Consider the following 16,726-nt stretch of genomic DNA (forward strand, 5'->3'; position numbering starts at 1 on the left):
TGTCCTCTCTTCCACCTCCATATCACAACCCTCTCTAGAAATATTTATATGCAGCCCAAGGTCATTTTCAGTCCACTTTTTAAACTATGCCACTTGCAGATATGTTCTTGCCCTCCCTAGCACCTCCTTTGCTTCCTTAGCCACAAACTCCTTGAAAACCCAGCAATCAACTTCCACCCCCTTCCTTCTTCAACCTCTATCACTCATATACACTTCTCTCTCCTTCCAAGACACCCACTTCCAAAAACATAACCCCCTTCCTACTTCAACCTCCATCACTCATATACACTTGAAGTAGAAAGGGGGTATATTTTTGGAAGTGGGTGTCTTGGAAGGAGAGAGAAGTGTATATGAGCGATAGAGGTTGAAGGAGGAAAGGGGTGGAAGTTGATTGCTAGGTTTTCAAGGAGTTTGTCACTAAGGAAGCAAAGGAGGTGCAAGGGAGGGCAAGAACATATCTGCAAGTGGCGTAGTTTTAAAAAGTGGACTGAAAATGACCTTGGGCTGCATCTAAATGTTTCTAGAGAGGGTTGTGATATGGAGGTGGAAGAGAGGACATGTAAGGTGATGTGAAATTTCTTGTAGAGGGTGTTTGGGAGTTGTTTGGGGGCTGGGAGGTGTGGATTCTAGAGACTTTAAGGTTGCAAAGTGGCAAATTGGAGATGGAGGTTTTGATTGGGGTGCAAGTGCTTGAGCTACAAGGAGCATTCTTCCTTTTGTGTTTCCTTCAGGGAAGGAAGCATATTGTGTATTAGCTACAGAGTTGGTATGTTTCAATCTAGAGTAGGGCCTAAGGAGGTGAGGGCCTACTTGTACATCTATGGAGTTAGGTAATGTGGTTAAGGAAGTGGGGAACAAATTTGGGGCTTTATTGGAGTTTAAGCAGCTGTGACATACTGGCATCACCTTTTGTGGGCTAAGAGGTGATGGTTGTTCTTGCCCTTCCTTGCACCTCCTTTGCTTCCTTAACGACAAACTCCTTGAAAACCCAGCAATCAACTTCCACCCCCTTCCTCTTCAACCTCTATCACTCATATACACTTCCCTCTCCTTCCAAGACACCCACTTCCAAAAACATACCCCTTTCCTACTTCAACCTCCATCACTCATATACACTTCTCTCTCCTTCTAAGACACTCACTTCCAATAAATCCCCATACACTACCACTACTTCACTCACTCCCCATAGATTTATGAGAAAACTTCCATCACTCCACCTCCCCAAAGCTCCTACAAAGCTATCACAATTCACCACAGCCTTCGCTCCGAGAAAGCCAACAAATGCCTAAGCCCGCTCATCAACACATAAATTGAATATTTTCTAAATTTGCTGGCAAGGACCAGTTATTGTGACAAAAACTAGTCATGAACAACACTCTTCCCCTAAAAGTGGAGGACAATTACATTGCCAAAGGTTAAGTATGTAACTGATACACAAACAATCAAAATTTTAGTCACAGACAAATTGGAATCAAGCTAATCACCAAAAATATCTATATTCAGATATAAATGAAGCACCCATCGTTCCCTTTGACAAGCATATTTCAATGATCCATTCATTAATGGTGAAAGAAAAAAGTGAATATCAACTCAGTTGCTAAAGGAAAACACTAATGTAACTACATAATTATTGGCTATGAAGCACGGACACCTCTCCAGAAGTCGCGTACAAGTGTCCGACATGTGTCAAACACAGACACGCTGGAAAGAGTTGGACACGATGGGACACTTTGGACATGCTGCGGACACACTGAGGACAAGCAAGGGACACGTTGAAGACATGCTAGGGACACATTAGAAACACACTGAATACTATTTTTTTCAAAAAAAAAAATTAATTTTTAAATTTTTTTTACTAAAATAGCATACCTAAGGTTGACAAATTTGATAAAATTAAATATTTGACATAAAATACATATTAAATATTTAAAAATATACATATAATAAAAATAAAAAAATATATGTTTTTAAACGTGTCCCCAACATGCCTTGTCCTGCATTTTTTGAAACTTTACGTGTTCGCGTGTCCGTGTCACGTCACGTGTCCGTGTCCATACTTCTTAGATTATTAGGAACACACCAAAATTATCAAGCAAACAAACATCGAACAGAGGCAATTTTACTATAGTTCTTTTGCAATATTTGTTCGAAGAAAGAAATATGATCCTTTCATCAAAGTTGTCATTAGGAAGCGAAACAAATTCCAGGAAGTTTTACATCAAACCCATAAAAATTGAATCCATCATTGAATTTTGAATCTCACATCAGTCACCCCAATCTCAACCTATCATATCATCTTGAATATAGTTCTTTTCTTACTCGTCAACAATGAAGTGGAGCACAAATTGATCACCAAGACATCACTCAGAAGAATTTTGACACTGGCCCCAGAAAACAGCATTACACTTTGACAACCCTAAACTTGTTGTCCTGTAATATTCCATAAAAGCTTCTCTCTTTTCTTTTCTTTTTTATGGTAGAACAAGGAGTGAATCGATAGAACAAAAATGAACATAGAAGCACACCTCAGGAAGCTCAGTATCAGGTGGTCTTTCCTGAAATTGGACACTGGGAGCATGTTGAAGCTTCGAAAGATTATCAAGAAGATTAGCCCTTATCTCCTCCAGTAACGGTCGTGAATTTTTGTTCTCCATGTTACTGGGGGCAACATGCAGAGTATAGTCTGGACCAAAATACTCATAATACTCATGTTGTGGCATCTTATCGTCGACTTCAAGACCCAGGGCAACTCCTGTCTGCCTTACACATAACAATAAAATAATTAGTCAAAAGGGGGCAAACAAACAAAATATGTCAAATGATGACATAAATCTGTGAAGATAATATCCTAATTTTTTGTTACAAAAGTTGAAAAGCAATTCCGATGCAGTTAACAATCCGGAACAATTGCCCTCAAACTGTGAAGATAAAAAAAATTATAATTCTCCCATTATTTGGAAAGAGTGATGTTAATTGTTAGCATGTCCACTAGCATACATACGAAACAATGTATGAAATATCTGAATAAATAACAATTCTTTAGTCAACCTTATCAGATCGTTAAACTTTTTCTATGCCACTAATTCAGCCCAGCAAAAGTCACTTTTTAAGCTAAACATGTATCTTCTACCAGACCACTGAAGATTTGAACAGATCTAAGCCCAAAAATATCTGAGCCCATTAGCAAAAATAGAAGTAAGCTTAATATTTTGCCTTTCTTACTTTTATCTAGTACAAAAAACTGGAGTTAGGTGATAAAATATCTAAGTAAGCTAAGGCACTCCAATACAGGTCTTATTCAGCAAGAGACAAGTTGAAGATAATATCTCAGGCCAAGTGGGAATAGCTTGATCAAGAAGAGCTGACAAGTGAGACCTGTATCTCCCAACCATGGTGGACCAAGAAGACTCAAGAATCAGAGAAACATGAAGCATTTTTAGGAGTTGGTAGCAATGTGGCTGATGGATCTGGATTGACAGAGAGAGGAGGGAGGTGAACAGAGAGAGACACAACGGGGAAGTTTAGCATGCAGGCCATTTCTTTTTTATTAGAGCAGCATAATACTCTTTGTTGGTACATATTTTGTATATATAAAAAAAAAAAAAAAAAAAAAACCTTTTGTAAATATTATAGAATTTAATATATGTTATGAAATTTATTTAATAAAAAAATATAGAACAAGGTAGAAGTCTCCTCCACCACCTCTTGTATTTGAGCAAAACGACAAAAGTAATGTTATGGAAGAATGGACAAGACAACATGTGACAAAATGGTGCTTCATCTCCACTGAATTAACTAAGTCGGTTCTCAACTTCTATTTATGTGTGTGTTTCATAGCCGTAAGATAGTTGTGATCAAGAAGAGAGTGAGTCTCTCGTCTTATGTTTTATGTTTGTTACTATTTTATGTTGCGTTTTTTACACATATTTCCAAGCAATCTATAAAGGTGTTTCTTGGTGGAGCTTTGGGTTTAACCTCTTGTGCAGATATAGTTTAAACCAACACGGCACTCGGGCTGTTATATCATAGGGGAGACAAGTCAAAGGATCTGCTGCATCGAATGGTTTTGAAGGCTTTACCAACTGCAAAGGTGTTGAATCTCCTTAAAGAAAGCGATACTACCGCGACTCAATCTGCTTTGTAAAAATTCTTTATTTTGTGTAAGCCGGTATTATTTTTGTGATTGGATGATGTGTAATGATTTAATATAGTGGATCAAAAGAAAATATCCGTGGATGTAGACCAAGTTAGCCAAACCACGTTAAATTTGGTGTCTTCTCATGATGATATTTTTTTTTTGGCTTTGTATTTATTTTTGCCATAAATTTATTTTCTGGTGGTAATTACACCAATACTATTTAATGGTGTTAACTTTAGCTTATGTCAAGTCATTTGTTGATGTGAACATGGGGATTGTACCAGTGCACAATCGGGCAAGATCCAATTGGGTTTTCAAACCACATTAGCATCATTACACATTGCCGCTATTGTACTAAATAATTTCTCCTGGCCAACAATAGGATAAACTTGCTTCAAAGAGATGAAAATTCTTCCTTTCGACATCACATTGGACTTAATACAAGAGGCTAATTGATCAATTCCATATTTGGAAAACCAAAGCCAGTTTCAAACACAATGTGCCCATTTTTTTTATAGTATCAACACGTTAGCGGCATTGCACAAATTTAAATAGGATAAACCCAAGTAACAAAATAATCATTCAGAAATGTGACAAAATGTCAAATAATTAAAAAAGGTTGTGACAAATAGCCCCACTATGAAGAGGATGCTGACAAGAAGGCCCATATGTACTCATTTGTGAATTTGAAAATGAGGAAAACTTGCATAATCAAATTCTACGATGAACCTTTAATTCATGTCTATAAAAAATTACTATCTGTAGATTCGGTGTTATTAACATTTGGTGCAAGGATTAATGTTATGAAATATTCACAATTGAGCAGCATTATAGCACAAATTCAAGGTCTTGGAGCATCATGCCTTTTTTGTCCAGGTCTAATGGTGTAATCTATGTTACCAGAAAACGCTAATACCTTGGCAAATTATGTATTAGTACGCACGTTCCGAAACATGGTACACTTTCATTCCAAAATGATAAATTTAGTGATCCGAAGCGATTCCAAAAGTTTTTTTCCAATATATTTCTTAAACGTTACCTTAGGAGAAAAAAATCAAATATAATAAGTTAAAATCTAAGGTGAGTTAAGTTTTGAAAAGACAAAAATATCAAAAATTAAAAATTAAAATTAAAAAAAAAATATACATTTTATTGGATGTCTAATAGTTAAAAAAAAATTACTTAGAAGTATCTTAAATTCTCAAGTGTAATATATATAAGTCTACACCTATCGTACCACATCTAATAGCATGTGGCGTACAACGTTCCCATTCCCGTTCCCGTTCCCGTTCCACGTACTAGAACAATCCACATTCTAGGTAACATAGGGTGTAATATTGAGATATTCTTCTCCACACTAGCAGGTTGCATGGTAATCCTCAGTTGAAAATTAACAAAAGTTTAACCATGTAGTTTGTAAAAATTAATTCTGTTGCCAAGAATTTGCATAAATCTAAACATAATTGACTGAAATGCCCTACAATTATTAAGTGCATCACATGCAACATAATGCATACAAACAAATCAGCTTCAAAAGATGGAGAATGCTTCACAACAATTCGATTCTCTTGAATTGACTCTTTAGGGATCTGACATGATTTGGAGCTAAAGTCAAGTTCACAGAATACTATTTTCATGTTCACCACACTTCTTGCTTCTTTTCCCTCCCTCAGTCTTGCCTGTTCAGTATTGATACCGATCAGCAAAGCACAGGCAAGTTTCCTATGCATGTTCCTTTCACAAGAGAACTGGGCAAATTTCTGGGGGTGGCTTTGTTGTACTCAAGAGTTACTAAGAACACTTATCAGTGTGTCGCGCAGAATATAAAAAAAAAATTAACAGGTTGGAAGGTCAATCAGCTCTCTTTAGCAAGGCGAGGTAGCCTTATTCAATCAGTGACCTCAACGATTCCTACATACATGATGCAACCAACAAAATTCCTAGTGGTGTATGTGAAGCAATTAAATGTTGTCATAAAAGATTATTGTGGGGAGGAGATGAAACTAAGCAAAAGCTGCATTTGATTGCTTGGGACCAAGTTTGTAAACCCAAGGAGTTTGGAGGTTTGGGTTTTCAAAGGATGGAAGATGTTAATGTTTTGCTTCTTACTAAGACTGGGGGGCATATGCTTCGGGAGGAAGGGAGTAGCTGGTCTCAAGTATTACAACAAAGTAAATATTTAAGGAACGATAGCCTAATCTCGAGACCACGTAAGCCAAATGCCTCTTACACTTAGAAGAGCATCAATAAGGGACAAAGCCTTCTACAAGAAGGCTTGAAATGGAGAGTAGGAAACGGTGCTGAGATCAAGTTTCGGGCAGATTGTTGGTTGACTTATGAACCATTATCTACCATGGCTCATATGCATATACCTAGTGAAGACAGAGACAAATGGGTGTGTGATTATTGGTTAGAAGTGTGAATTTTGGAGTTTATATTGTTCATTAAGGATAGTTTAGTCCTTTAGATTGTTAGGGTTTTATTCTATTAGCATATATATAATCGTACTCAGTTGATTGATTAAGAGTGATACAATATTTCTATTCATTCTCTTTTATCATGGTATCAGAGTAAAGTTACGATCGAACCTTGGTTATTCTTGGCACCAGAAGTTGCACATCGCAGGCCTATCGCTGGCTCTTTCTCGCATCGCAGGCATCGACATCGCACATCCATTGCTGGTTCTCTCTTGCATCATCAACCATCGTTTCTGTCCATCTCAGTGCATCGCAGGTCTGTCATTGGCTCTCTCTTGCATCATCGACCATCGACATCACTCTCTCTCCTCGCAAGTGGTTCGAGACTCCTCTCCCTCATCAGCCTTCAGAGTGGTTTGATCGTGTACTAGGGTTTACTTGGAATTTTGAGTTTGAAACCCTACGGGTGACTATACACTTGGGGTTGTGTTGATAAACGATCAGGATTTCGTCTCCGGATGGAGGGAGGTAGCGTCTCAAGATTTTCTTTTTCTGGTACTATTCACTTCCTCTTTTTATTTGAGTCATTATTTATGAGCATTTGATGAGATATAGAGATTGCATTTAGAGGAAAATTTAAGGGTTTTCTGTTGATACGTGTCGAAATAGTGAATAGAATTTTAGAAATATGACAGATGATAAATTGCAAGCTATCACTACTAAGTTAGATGATACCAATTATTCTTATTGGTCTCATGTAATGAAGAACTTTATAATGGGTTGCATCCGGAACTATATTATTGGTGTAACTATTAGACCTATGGAATCTAAAGAAACTGAGGCTGATGTTTCTAAATGGGATAAGGAAAATGCACAAATTCTTACTTAATTTCATAATTCAGTTCAAACTACCATTGGTTTGAATTTTTCCAAGTATTCTACTTCTAAACAAGTTTGGAACTATTTGAAAACTATGTACCTTAAGTCTAACTTTGCAAAACAGTATGAACTTGAGATGTCTATTCGCAATGCTAGTCAAAAAGATAAGTCCATTCAGGAGTTCTATAATGAGATGACAACTTATTGGGATCAACTTGCTTTAATGGAACCATCAGATTTGCAGTTACTTGACAATTATACCAAGTATTGGGAGAAGCAACGTCTTGTTCAGTTTCTTATGGCCCTTCATGATCAATTTGAGCCACTTCAGGGAGCTATTCTTCATCAGTCCCCCTTGCCTTCTGTTGATGGTGCTATCCGTGAGCTTATTACGGAAGAAAATCAGTTTAAGGTGGCTCATGGTGCTCCTGCCTCCCAGTCAGTTTTTGTCACGTCTCCGCTCTTGCCTACCGCACCATCTCATTTGTTTCAGGTTCCGGGTAAGCCCAAGTCTCAGGTTTCCATGGATAAGTGCAGCTTCTGTCGTCAGTGAGGTCATTGAAAACATGCTTGTCCTAAACTTTTGCAGCCCAAGGGTCATTCGTCTGGTCCACCATCCTCTAAGTCACCATTTTCGGGATCTTGCTCATCTACCGCCTTTTCTGCACTAGCTTCTAACAATGAACCATCTTCCAATATGCAGTCTATGTTTGAGTAGTTCAAGTCTTTCATGGTGGCTAATCCAAATCTTTCGTCCCAGGCCTCCACTATGACTATCACTCAGTTAGGTTTGTCTGGTTCATCCTTTTCAGGTAATATCCACACTTCGTGGATTTTAGATTCTGATTGTTCACATTATATGACCCCTGTTGCATCTCTCCTTAGTAATTGTGTCTCCCCTTCTTCTTCTATCACTATTGCTACTGCTAATGGTTCTTCTATGCCTGTACACTCTATTGGTTCTATTTCCTCTACCCATTTGTCTCTTTCTCCTGTATTTTATGTGCCTCACCTTTCACTCAGTCTTATTTCTATTAGTCAATTATCTGATTCCGGTTTTGATGTCGTTTTCTCTTCTTCTCATTGTGTTGCGCAGGATCGGTTATCCAAGAGGCAAATTGGGATCAAGCGTAGAGTTAAAGAACTGTATACCTGGACAGCTTGCATGTTCCTCCAGAAGTTTCTTCTATTGCATTGTCTTCTTTTTGTTTAAACAATAAGTCTTCTTTATTTTATGTTTCACATTCTAGGTTAAGTCATCTGTCGAGTGACCGTTTAAGGATGTTAGTTCGGTCTGGACATTTAGGTAGTTTTCCCATTGATAATATTTCTGAGTGTCGTGGTTGTAAACTGGCTAAAATGTCTGCTCTTCCTTTTAATAAAAGTAATTCTATTTGTTCTTCTCCCTTTCATTTGGTTCATACTGATGTTTAGGGTCCTTCCCCTATAGTTACCAAGGGTGGTTCGCCATATTATGTGTCTTTTGTGGATGATTATAGTCAGTTTACCTAGGTTTATTTGATGACCCGTAAATCTAATTTTTACAAAATATATTCTAATTTTCACTCCATAATTCGCACTCAGTTTTCCACCACGATTAAAGTTCTCCATTCTGATTTGGGGGATGAGTATTACTTATCTGAGTTTAAGGAGTTTTTAGCTACTCAGGCACTATTCATCAGTCTTCGTGTTCTGACACTCCTGCCCAAAATGGTCGAGCTGCGCGCAAACATCGCCATCTCCTTGATACCGCTCGCTCTTTGTTGCTCTCGTCTTTTGTCCCTTCTGTTTTCTAGGGAGAAGCTGTGCTCACTGCTGCATATCTTCTCAATCGAATGCCTACTCCTCTTCTCTCAGGCTCATCTCTGTATGAGCGTCTTTTTTGTGTTCCTTCCAATTATTCTCTTCTTCGTATTTTCGGTTCTGCATGCTTTGTGCTTCTTCCTAAACGGGAGCGCTCTAATTTAGTTCTCGTTGTGTTCTATGTGTCTTTTTATGATATGGCATTACTCAGAAAGGTTAATGGTGGCTATAATCCTACCACCAAAAAACTATATGTGTCTAGGCATGTCATCTTTTTAGAAAAACTACCATACTACACTATACCTTCCACCCCTGTCCCTATTACCCAGGATGAATTGGCTCACATTGACCCATTTCCTCCTGATGTTTCTCCCGATGAGTTTGTTTCTGATCTCGAGGTCTCTACTTTGCCTCTTACTAGCACTTCTGCTATCTCGCCAAGCACTTCCTCTACTCCTCTTCTTGTTTATTAGAGCCACAAAGCACTTCTGAGCTCGCCTATCTCTAGCTCTACTATCCCTCCATCTGTTTCTCTGGATCCCGCTCCTCCTACACATCGTTTTCCAAATCGTGCCCGTCATCCTCTAAACTAGTATGGTTTTAGTAATACATGTTTTTCCCTTTCCTATCAGTCCTTTCTTTCTTGTCTTCATATTTATTTTGAGCCCAGGTCCTACAAGGAAGCTTGTCACGATCCTAATTGGATTGCTGCCATGAATGACGAGTTAACTACTTTAGCTAACACTCAGACTTAGGATTTAGTTCCATTACCAGCTAATAAGAATATTGTAGGCTATAAATGGGTCTATAAGATGAAAACCCTTTCTGATGGTTCTTTGGAACGGTACAAAGCTCGTTTGGTTGCCCAGGGCTTTTCTATGGGATTGATTACGATGAGACTTTTATCCCGTTACCAAGCTCGTGTGCTGCCCATCACTGGCCTTTGTTTCAACTTGATGTCAAAAATGTTTTTCTGAATGGGCATCTTGCCGAAGAAGTGTATATGCGCCCTCCACCGGGTCTCTCTCACCCTCCTGGTGTTGTTTGTCGTCTTCGTCGTGCTCTATATGGTCTCAAGCAGTCTCCTCGTGCTTGGTATGAGCCCTTTCACTCTGTTGCACTTCAGCTTAATTTTCACCCTAGTCATCATGATTGTGCTCTCTTTGTTCGGCGCACTTCTGCTAGCCTTGTTCTCCTTCTCTTATATGTAAATGATATGATCATTACTAGTTCTGATTATAGTACTATTGAGGAGGTTAAGCATCAGTTGTTTCAGGAGTTCGAGATGAAAGATTTGGGATCTCTTCGGTATTTTCTTGGTATTGAGGTTGCTACTTCTCCTACTGGGGTATCTTCTCTCTCAGACTAAATATGCCTATGATCCCATAATATTCTTTCTTGTGCGAATCTCACTGATAACAAAATTGTTGACACTCCTCTTGAGTTGCATGCCAAGTTTTCGGCTTCTGATGGCGTTCCTCTTGAGGATCCCACTGTGTATCTCGAGTTGGTTGGGTGCCTTGCTTATCTCACCATTACTCGTTCGGATATCTCCTATGTTGTGCACATTCTTGGTCAGTTTGTTTCTGCTCCTCGCTCCACACACTGGGTTGCCTTACTCCGTACTCTGCGCTACCTTCGTGGCACTTTGTTACAATGTTTGCTGTTATTTGCCTCTTCGAACTTGACTGTTCATGCCTATGCTAACGCTGATTAGGCAGGTGACATCTCTGATCGTAAATCCACTTCTGGTCTTTGTGTTTTCCTCGACGATTCTCTCATATCCTGGAAGAGTAAGAAACAGTCTGTTGTTACTCGTTCCACTGCTGAGACTGAGTATCGTGCCATGGCTCATTCTACTTCCGAGATCATTTGGCTTCAGTGGCTTCTTTCTGATATGGGTGTATCTCTTTCTAATCCAACTCCGTTGTATTGTAATAATCAGTCCAAATTGCCCATAATTCAATCTTCCATGAGCGGACCAAGCATGTTGAAATAGATTGTCACTTTGTCAGACAGCATCTTCAGGCTGGCACTATTACTCTCCCTTTTGTTCCTTCCTCTCTTCAATTGGCCGATTTTTTTACAAAGACTCACACTGTTGCTCGTTTTCGTTTTCTTCTTGGCAAACTTTCGATGCTTTCTGCACTCGCATCCTCAGTTTGAGGGGGGGTGTGAATTTGGAGTTTATATTGTTCATTAAGGATAGTTTAATCCTTTAGATTGCTAGGATTTTATTCTATTAGCATATATAATTGTACTCAATTGATTGATTAAGAGTGATACAAGATTTCTATTCATTCTCTTTTATCAAGAATGTCATAGATGGAATTGGTAAGCTCAGTGTTTTAAAAGGCTCTAAGCGCACCGAGGCAATAAGGCCTTCAATAGCCTAAGCGCGAGGTGCAAGACGAGGCACAAGTAGTAGAAGAAAAGCAAAATTATAAAATAAGCAAACTTTTCAACGTAACAAATACATATAGAATTCTAAAAATCATAAAACAAGCTTCACAAGCATAACACGAAAAAAAAAAAAAAAAAAAAAAAAAAACAGAGAGATAATCCAGCGAAGAAGCAGGAGAAGAAAAGAAGAAGAGAAGAAAAGAAAAATAACGAAAGAAAAAATAATGGCAGAGCCATGAAGAGAACCCATTGAACAACAGAAGAAGAAAATGAGAAAAGAAGTAAAGAAGAAAAACAAAGGAAGAAAAAACAGAAGTAGAGAGATAACCTAACCAAAAGAACCCACCGAAGAAGAGAAAGAGAACCACCGAAGAAGAAGAGAAGAACCTAGAGAAGAAGCCGAAACCGTGTTGTCTTCTCACTTTCTGATCGCTTTTTTTAATCTTCTCCACTTAGGGTTTTTTTAAATCACTTTTTGCTCTCTTTTGACCACGTCTGGTCATTTTATATTGAAGAATTTTGATTCCCTGTGAATATGTCCACAAAAAAAGCACTTAATCAACAGTTGGAATAGAAAAATAGGTAAAGCGCATGAAGCCCATGCCTTGTGCCTTGAAAAAAAGCCCTCGCCTCAGCGCCTAAGCTGCGCCTTGCGTATTGCGCCTCACCTCGACCTATTTGAAGTGCAAGGCTGCGCCTCACGCGCGCGCCTAAGCGCGCCTTTTAAAACGCTAAGCTGTATATTTGTTGTCGCCTACCCATGGTTTAGATGCTATACGAAGTGTCACTTCAATTATATAGGATGATAATCCAGATAGGATGGTATGGCATTATAACAACCAATTGTAAGCTCAATGTTAAAGCATTATATGAACAGTTGAGAGTGTTAGAAGAAGCTGGACAGGGTCAGAAGGAAGTGGCAGGCAATCTGAAAAAGTATGTACTTGCAAAGATTGAAATCTTTGATTGGCTAATCAAAAATGATAAGCTTCTCACTGCTCATTTGAAGTGTAGTACACAACTTGGACGAGATAGACATTGTCCAATTTGTGGCGTTCATGGTGAAACAACATTGAATGAGGTTAGAGACTATAAACCCCCCCAAGAATGTTTGATGGCAACTAATTAAATCAAAACATTTCCAAACCTTTTCCAACCTTCCTTAGCAATATTGGGTTGACACACAAACATGGAAAAATCAATATGGTCAAATAACAGTGAGCATTTTGGGTACGGTGGTGCTACATACACCAATTAGTATACTAACTAGTGTACCAACACTAGTTATGACATTATTATTGACCCCATTCATTAATCACATTACAAATATCAAAAATCTCTTAAATTATGCCACATTATCAATTAGTACATTAGTTAATATACTAATTGGTACATATAGCATTATTCTTTTGGGTAATGTTATTCATGGGTACTCTGGTTTTGTAGTGGCTTTGGAGAAATAAATCGGTACATGAAGATTCTTTCATCATTCCAAGAAGCCCAGTTGATGTTATCTGTGAAATGGTTAAAGAGGTGGAATTGGTGAATGGCGTGACAGAGCATTCATGGCAGCATCAGTGAAGGTTAACACTGATGGGTCCTCGGTTGGCAATCTGCAGATCACAGGTATTGGATATTTGATAAGGGATAGTGTTGGCTTCTGGTTGATTGGTTTTCTCTACAATATTGGGTGGGCAACAGCTATTTCTAATGGACTTTGGGCTATAAGGCAAGGCCTTAATGTGGCTTGGCAGTGGGGATATCAACAAGCGACTTTGGAAACAGATTTGCAAGAGGCTTTGGATCACATCTGGTGGAATAATTTCAGTCATCCAAGTCATAATCTGATCTTGCAAATTTGAAAGATGATGGCATGGGAGTGGATCTGCAATCTTCAATATGCACCTCATGAAGCTAATGGTTGTGTTGATCAACTCACACAAAAAGCTCTCCAACAATCTAGTGACCTGCTGGTTCAGAGAATTCATTGCAGATTTTTCTTGCTAAGGATGCCGCTGACTGGGGATGCCAACATTAGTGATTGCTTTTCTCGCTTCGGCCTCCATTGTACCCAAAAAATAAGTGTCCTATTCATGATGCACAAAAATATTTATTGCATGATAGATTTGGCATCTTTAAAGCCAAACATGCCCCATTGATGACAAATTCAACCAATTAATTTGCAAACTCACGATATGGAATTGATTTATGTAGAAACAAACATCATACCTCGTAACACCAACAACGAGCAACATTCCTGATGGTGTAACCACCACCACCCAGCAACAATAGTGGCACATTGAAAGATCTCATATACCTGACACACTCTGCATGGCCTTTTATTGAAAGATTGAAGCATCCTAACCGGTCCCCAGATAAGGAATCAGCACCACATTGGAGAACCACCGCACCGGGCTTAAAAACTTCCATCACTTTACCAATGATTGGTTTGAACAAGAAGTGGTAGCTCTCATCGTCAATCCCGTCATCCAATGGTACGTTAAGGGAGTAGTATTTCCCTTTCCCATATCCTATATCACGTACATCCCCAGTACCAGGAAAATAATCTCCAAACTTATGGAATGACACAGTCATGACCCTGTCAGTGGTGTAAAAAGCCTCCTCAACACCGTCCCCGTGGTGAATGTCAATGTCCACATACAAAACACGCTACAATTCAAATGAGATTAAATTAGCACGTAGGAAAGTTTAAAACAAGGTAAATCTAGGTCAAATGCACAAATTAGACCCTAAAAACTTACATAACAATCAGAGAAGGGTAATTTTTAGATTGATAGACTACATCGCAAAGTTAATGAGGTCATAAGCAAACAGCACTAGACATCTCCTAAAATTAATGCACGGACTCCTCCAGAAAGCCAGCCACATTCACAGAGGCGCTAATCTGATAGCTGGTCCCCCCCCCCCTCTTTTTTTTTGGTTCGGGGCCACAGCAATGGCAGGCTGTCAGATTCTCTCCTCGGCAAATGTGGCCCTCGGATGGCCACTGTCCAAAATATCTGGAGAATAGTGGCCCCAAAAAGACCCAAGCTCTGAGCTACTGCATTCTTGTATCAAATAAGAACTGCCTCTTTCATCTTTCAAAGTTAAACTTGACAAACACAACCAAAAGAACCCCTCCCGAGAGAGAGAGAGAGAGAGAGAGAGGAAAAAAACATATTGATTGGTGATGTCCATCTTGGTGTTTAATGAAAAATGTTTCTTCTTTACATTTTTCTTGAACTACTAAGGCTTTTATTCGAATCCTATTATAGACAATATCAAACACCGGTTCTACAACACCACAGGGAAGGAAGGCACTTGACTGGTCAGCGAAACATATTTTCGTTAAGCACACTTTCTTACTTAAAGCATAAGAACACTCAGCATGAGAGCAACAAAATTAAGAAAATGGACAAAGAGAATATCATGAGACACAAACCCGTAAGTCTGTGATGTGAGCCACCCACCTCATGTTGTTTAAGAAGTTCTAAGATTGCCAAGACAATGTCATTTACATAGCAAAATCCAGATGCCTCACACTTCTTAGCATGATGTAGTCCACCAGCCCAATTAATGGCAATATCACAGAGACTATGATTTAACTTAACTGCGCCACCAACTGATCCACCAGCATAAGTTTGACAGAAAGAGTAAAGACCATCGAAGACAGGGCAGTCTTCACCAACATTGAATCGCTTGAGTTGCCTTAGCTGATCTTGCTGTGTCTCGGGGGTTATACCCCTCAAAAAGGACACATAATCATCAGCATGAAAGCGGCAAAGATCTCTATCCCGTGCAGGGAAGGGCTTTAGGACCTGCATGTGTTGCAACAATCCATAGTGGGCAAGAAGAGCATGGGTCATTCGGATCCTATGTGGCTTCATAGGGTGACCCTGACCATAGTAGTAATTGCCAACCTCTGGGTCATAAAAGTAAGAAATTTTCCTCTTCACACCATCAGGTCCAGATGGAAGAGAATTGCCTCCCGCGTCCATCATCAATTATGTTTGACCTGGAGTGAAGTTAACAATCAAAGCACATAAAAAAATTCAAAAATTAGCCCTAAAGGAAGACCAAATCAATTAACAAACACCAAAAAGAATAGCTAAAAGATGAATGTTGGATTGGTTGGATTGGTTGGATTGTATACACTAACTAACCACTATTGAGGATACATGTATAAATAGAGAGAGAGAGAGAGAGATGAAACTTCCTCCACGGAACAACGGAAGAGAAACAGATACAATATCCACATACAGGAAAGAAAGACCTGGGTGGGGTGGGGTGGGGTGGGGTGGGGAAGAATAATCGTGGAGCTGGTGAACTGTGTGTGTTCCCTCCCTCCCAATCAAAACTTGCAAAGAGCAGCAAAAACAACAATTGAAGCTAGGGTAGGCTATATTTCAAAGTTCCAACTCCGGCACTGCCTTACTGTGTCCATTAGTTATCATTTTTGGTACGGTATGGTATATTGGGGGCAATAACAATAAGCCCCAAAGCAATCCGTTCATGATTGATCAACCCTTTTTACTTACAGACTACTCACTACACTACAGCTGTTGTTGACGATGACGATGATGAGGACGAGGACGAGGACGAGGACGAGGATGGTCGCTCTGTTGCCGGTTCACACGGCGGTTCAAACGAATCTCGTCTCGTCTCCTCTCCTCTCCTCTCCTTAACGCACTGACTGCACCTTTTTCTTTTGGCAGCCTCGTGCTATTTCAGCGACGATGTTGTGAAAAATAAAGTTAGGGTAAATTACAAAAGGTGATTCTAATTAAACTACTACTTCACCTCTTTCTATCCCTTATATGAGTTCGGTGATTTTACTTACACCACTTATTTATCTTTTTATACCACTTATTTATCTTTTTACAATCTTTATCGTATTGCATCATAAAAAAAAATTAAATTAAATTCTTATTACACTCAATATATTAGCAGAACAAATCGTAAGGTAAAAAACTCTTCAAAATTCATCTCTTTACACCCATACTTTTAGAGGAAAAAAAGGAAAAAAAAACTACGCATAAAGAACAACGCAGGAAAGAAGAGTAGACAACACTAGCGTTGAGGGATT

The 16,726-nt window shown here is 39.0% G+C and overlaps 1 protein-coding gene across 6 annotated transcripts in view; it reads right to left on the reverse strand.

The window, feature by feature from the left end:
* The window catches only part of HD1 (histone deacetylase 1), a 33,011-nt gene extending 16,581 nt beyond the window's left edge, over positions 1-16,430 (reverse strand). The window contains exons 1-4 of one of the 6 annotated variants that reach the window (XM_028208380.2): positions 16,179-16,430; positions 15,111-15,655; positions 13,870-14,310; positions 2,526-2,756 (exon numbers count right to left, since the gene is read on the reverse strand). In XM_028208380.2, the coding sequence (XP_028064181.1) occupies positions 2,526-2,756; positions 13,870-14,310; positions 15,111-15,641 (1,203 nt within the window). In that variant the 5' untranslated portion in view covers positions 15,642-15,655; positions 16,179-16,430. Of the gene's footprint in view, positions 1-2,525; positions 2,757-13,869; positions 14,311-15,110; positions 15,656-15,803 lie in introns of all 6 variants that reach the window. The other 5 variants (XM_028208382.2, XM_028208381.2, XM_082868139.1 and 2 more) reach the window with 5 other exon arrangements.
* Between the last annotated feature and the right edge of the window lie 296 nt (positions 16,431-16,726).

Source organism: Camellia sinensis, chromosome 5, assembly GCF_055761805.1.
Source record: "Camellia sinensis isolate YWXY chromosome 5, ASM5576180v1, whole genome shotgun sequence".
Lineage (NCBI taxonomy): Eukaryota > Viridiplantae > Streptophyta > Magnoliopsida > Ericales > Theaceae > Camellia > Camellia sinensis.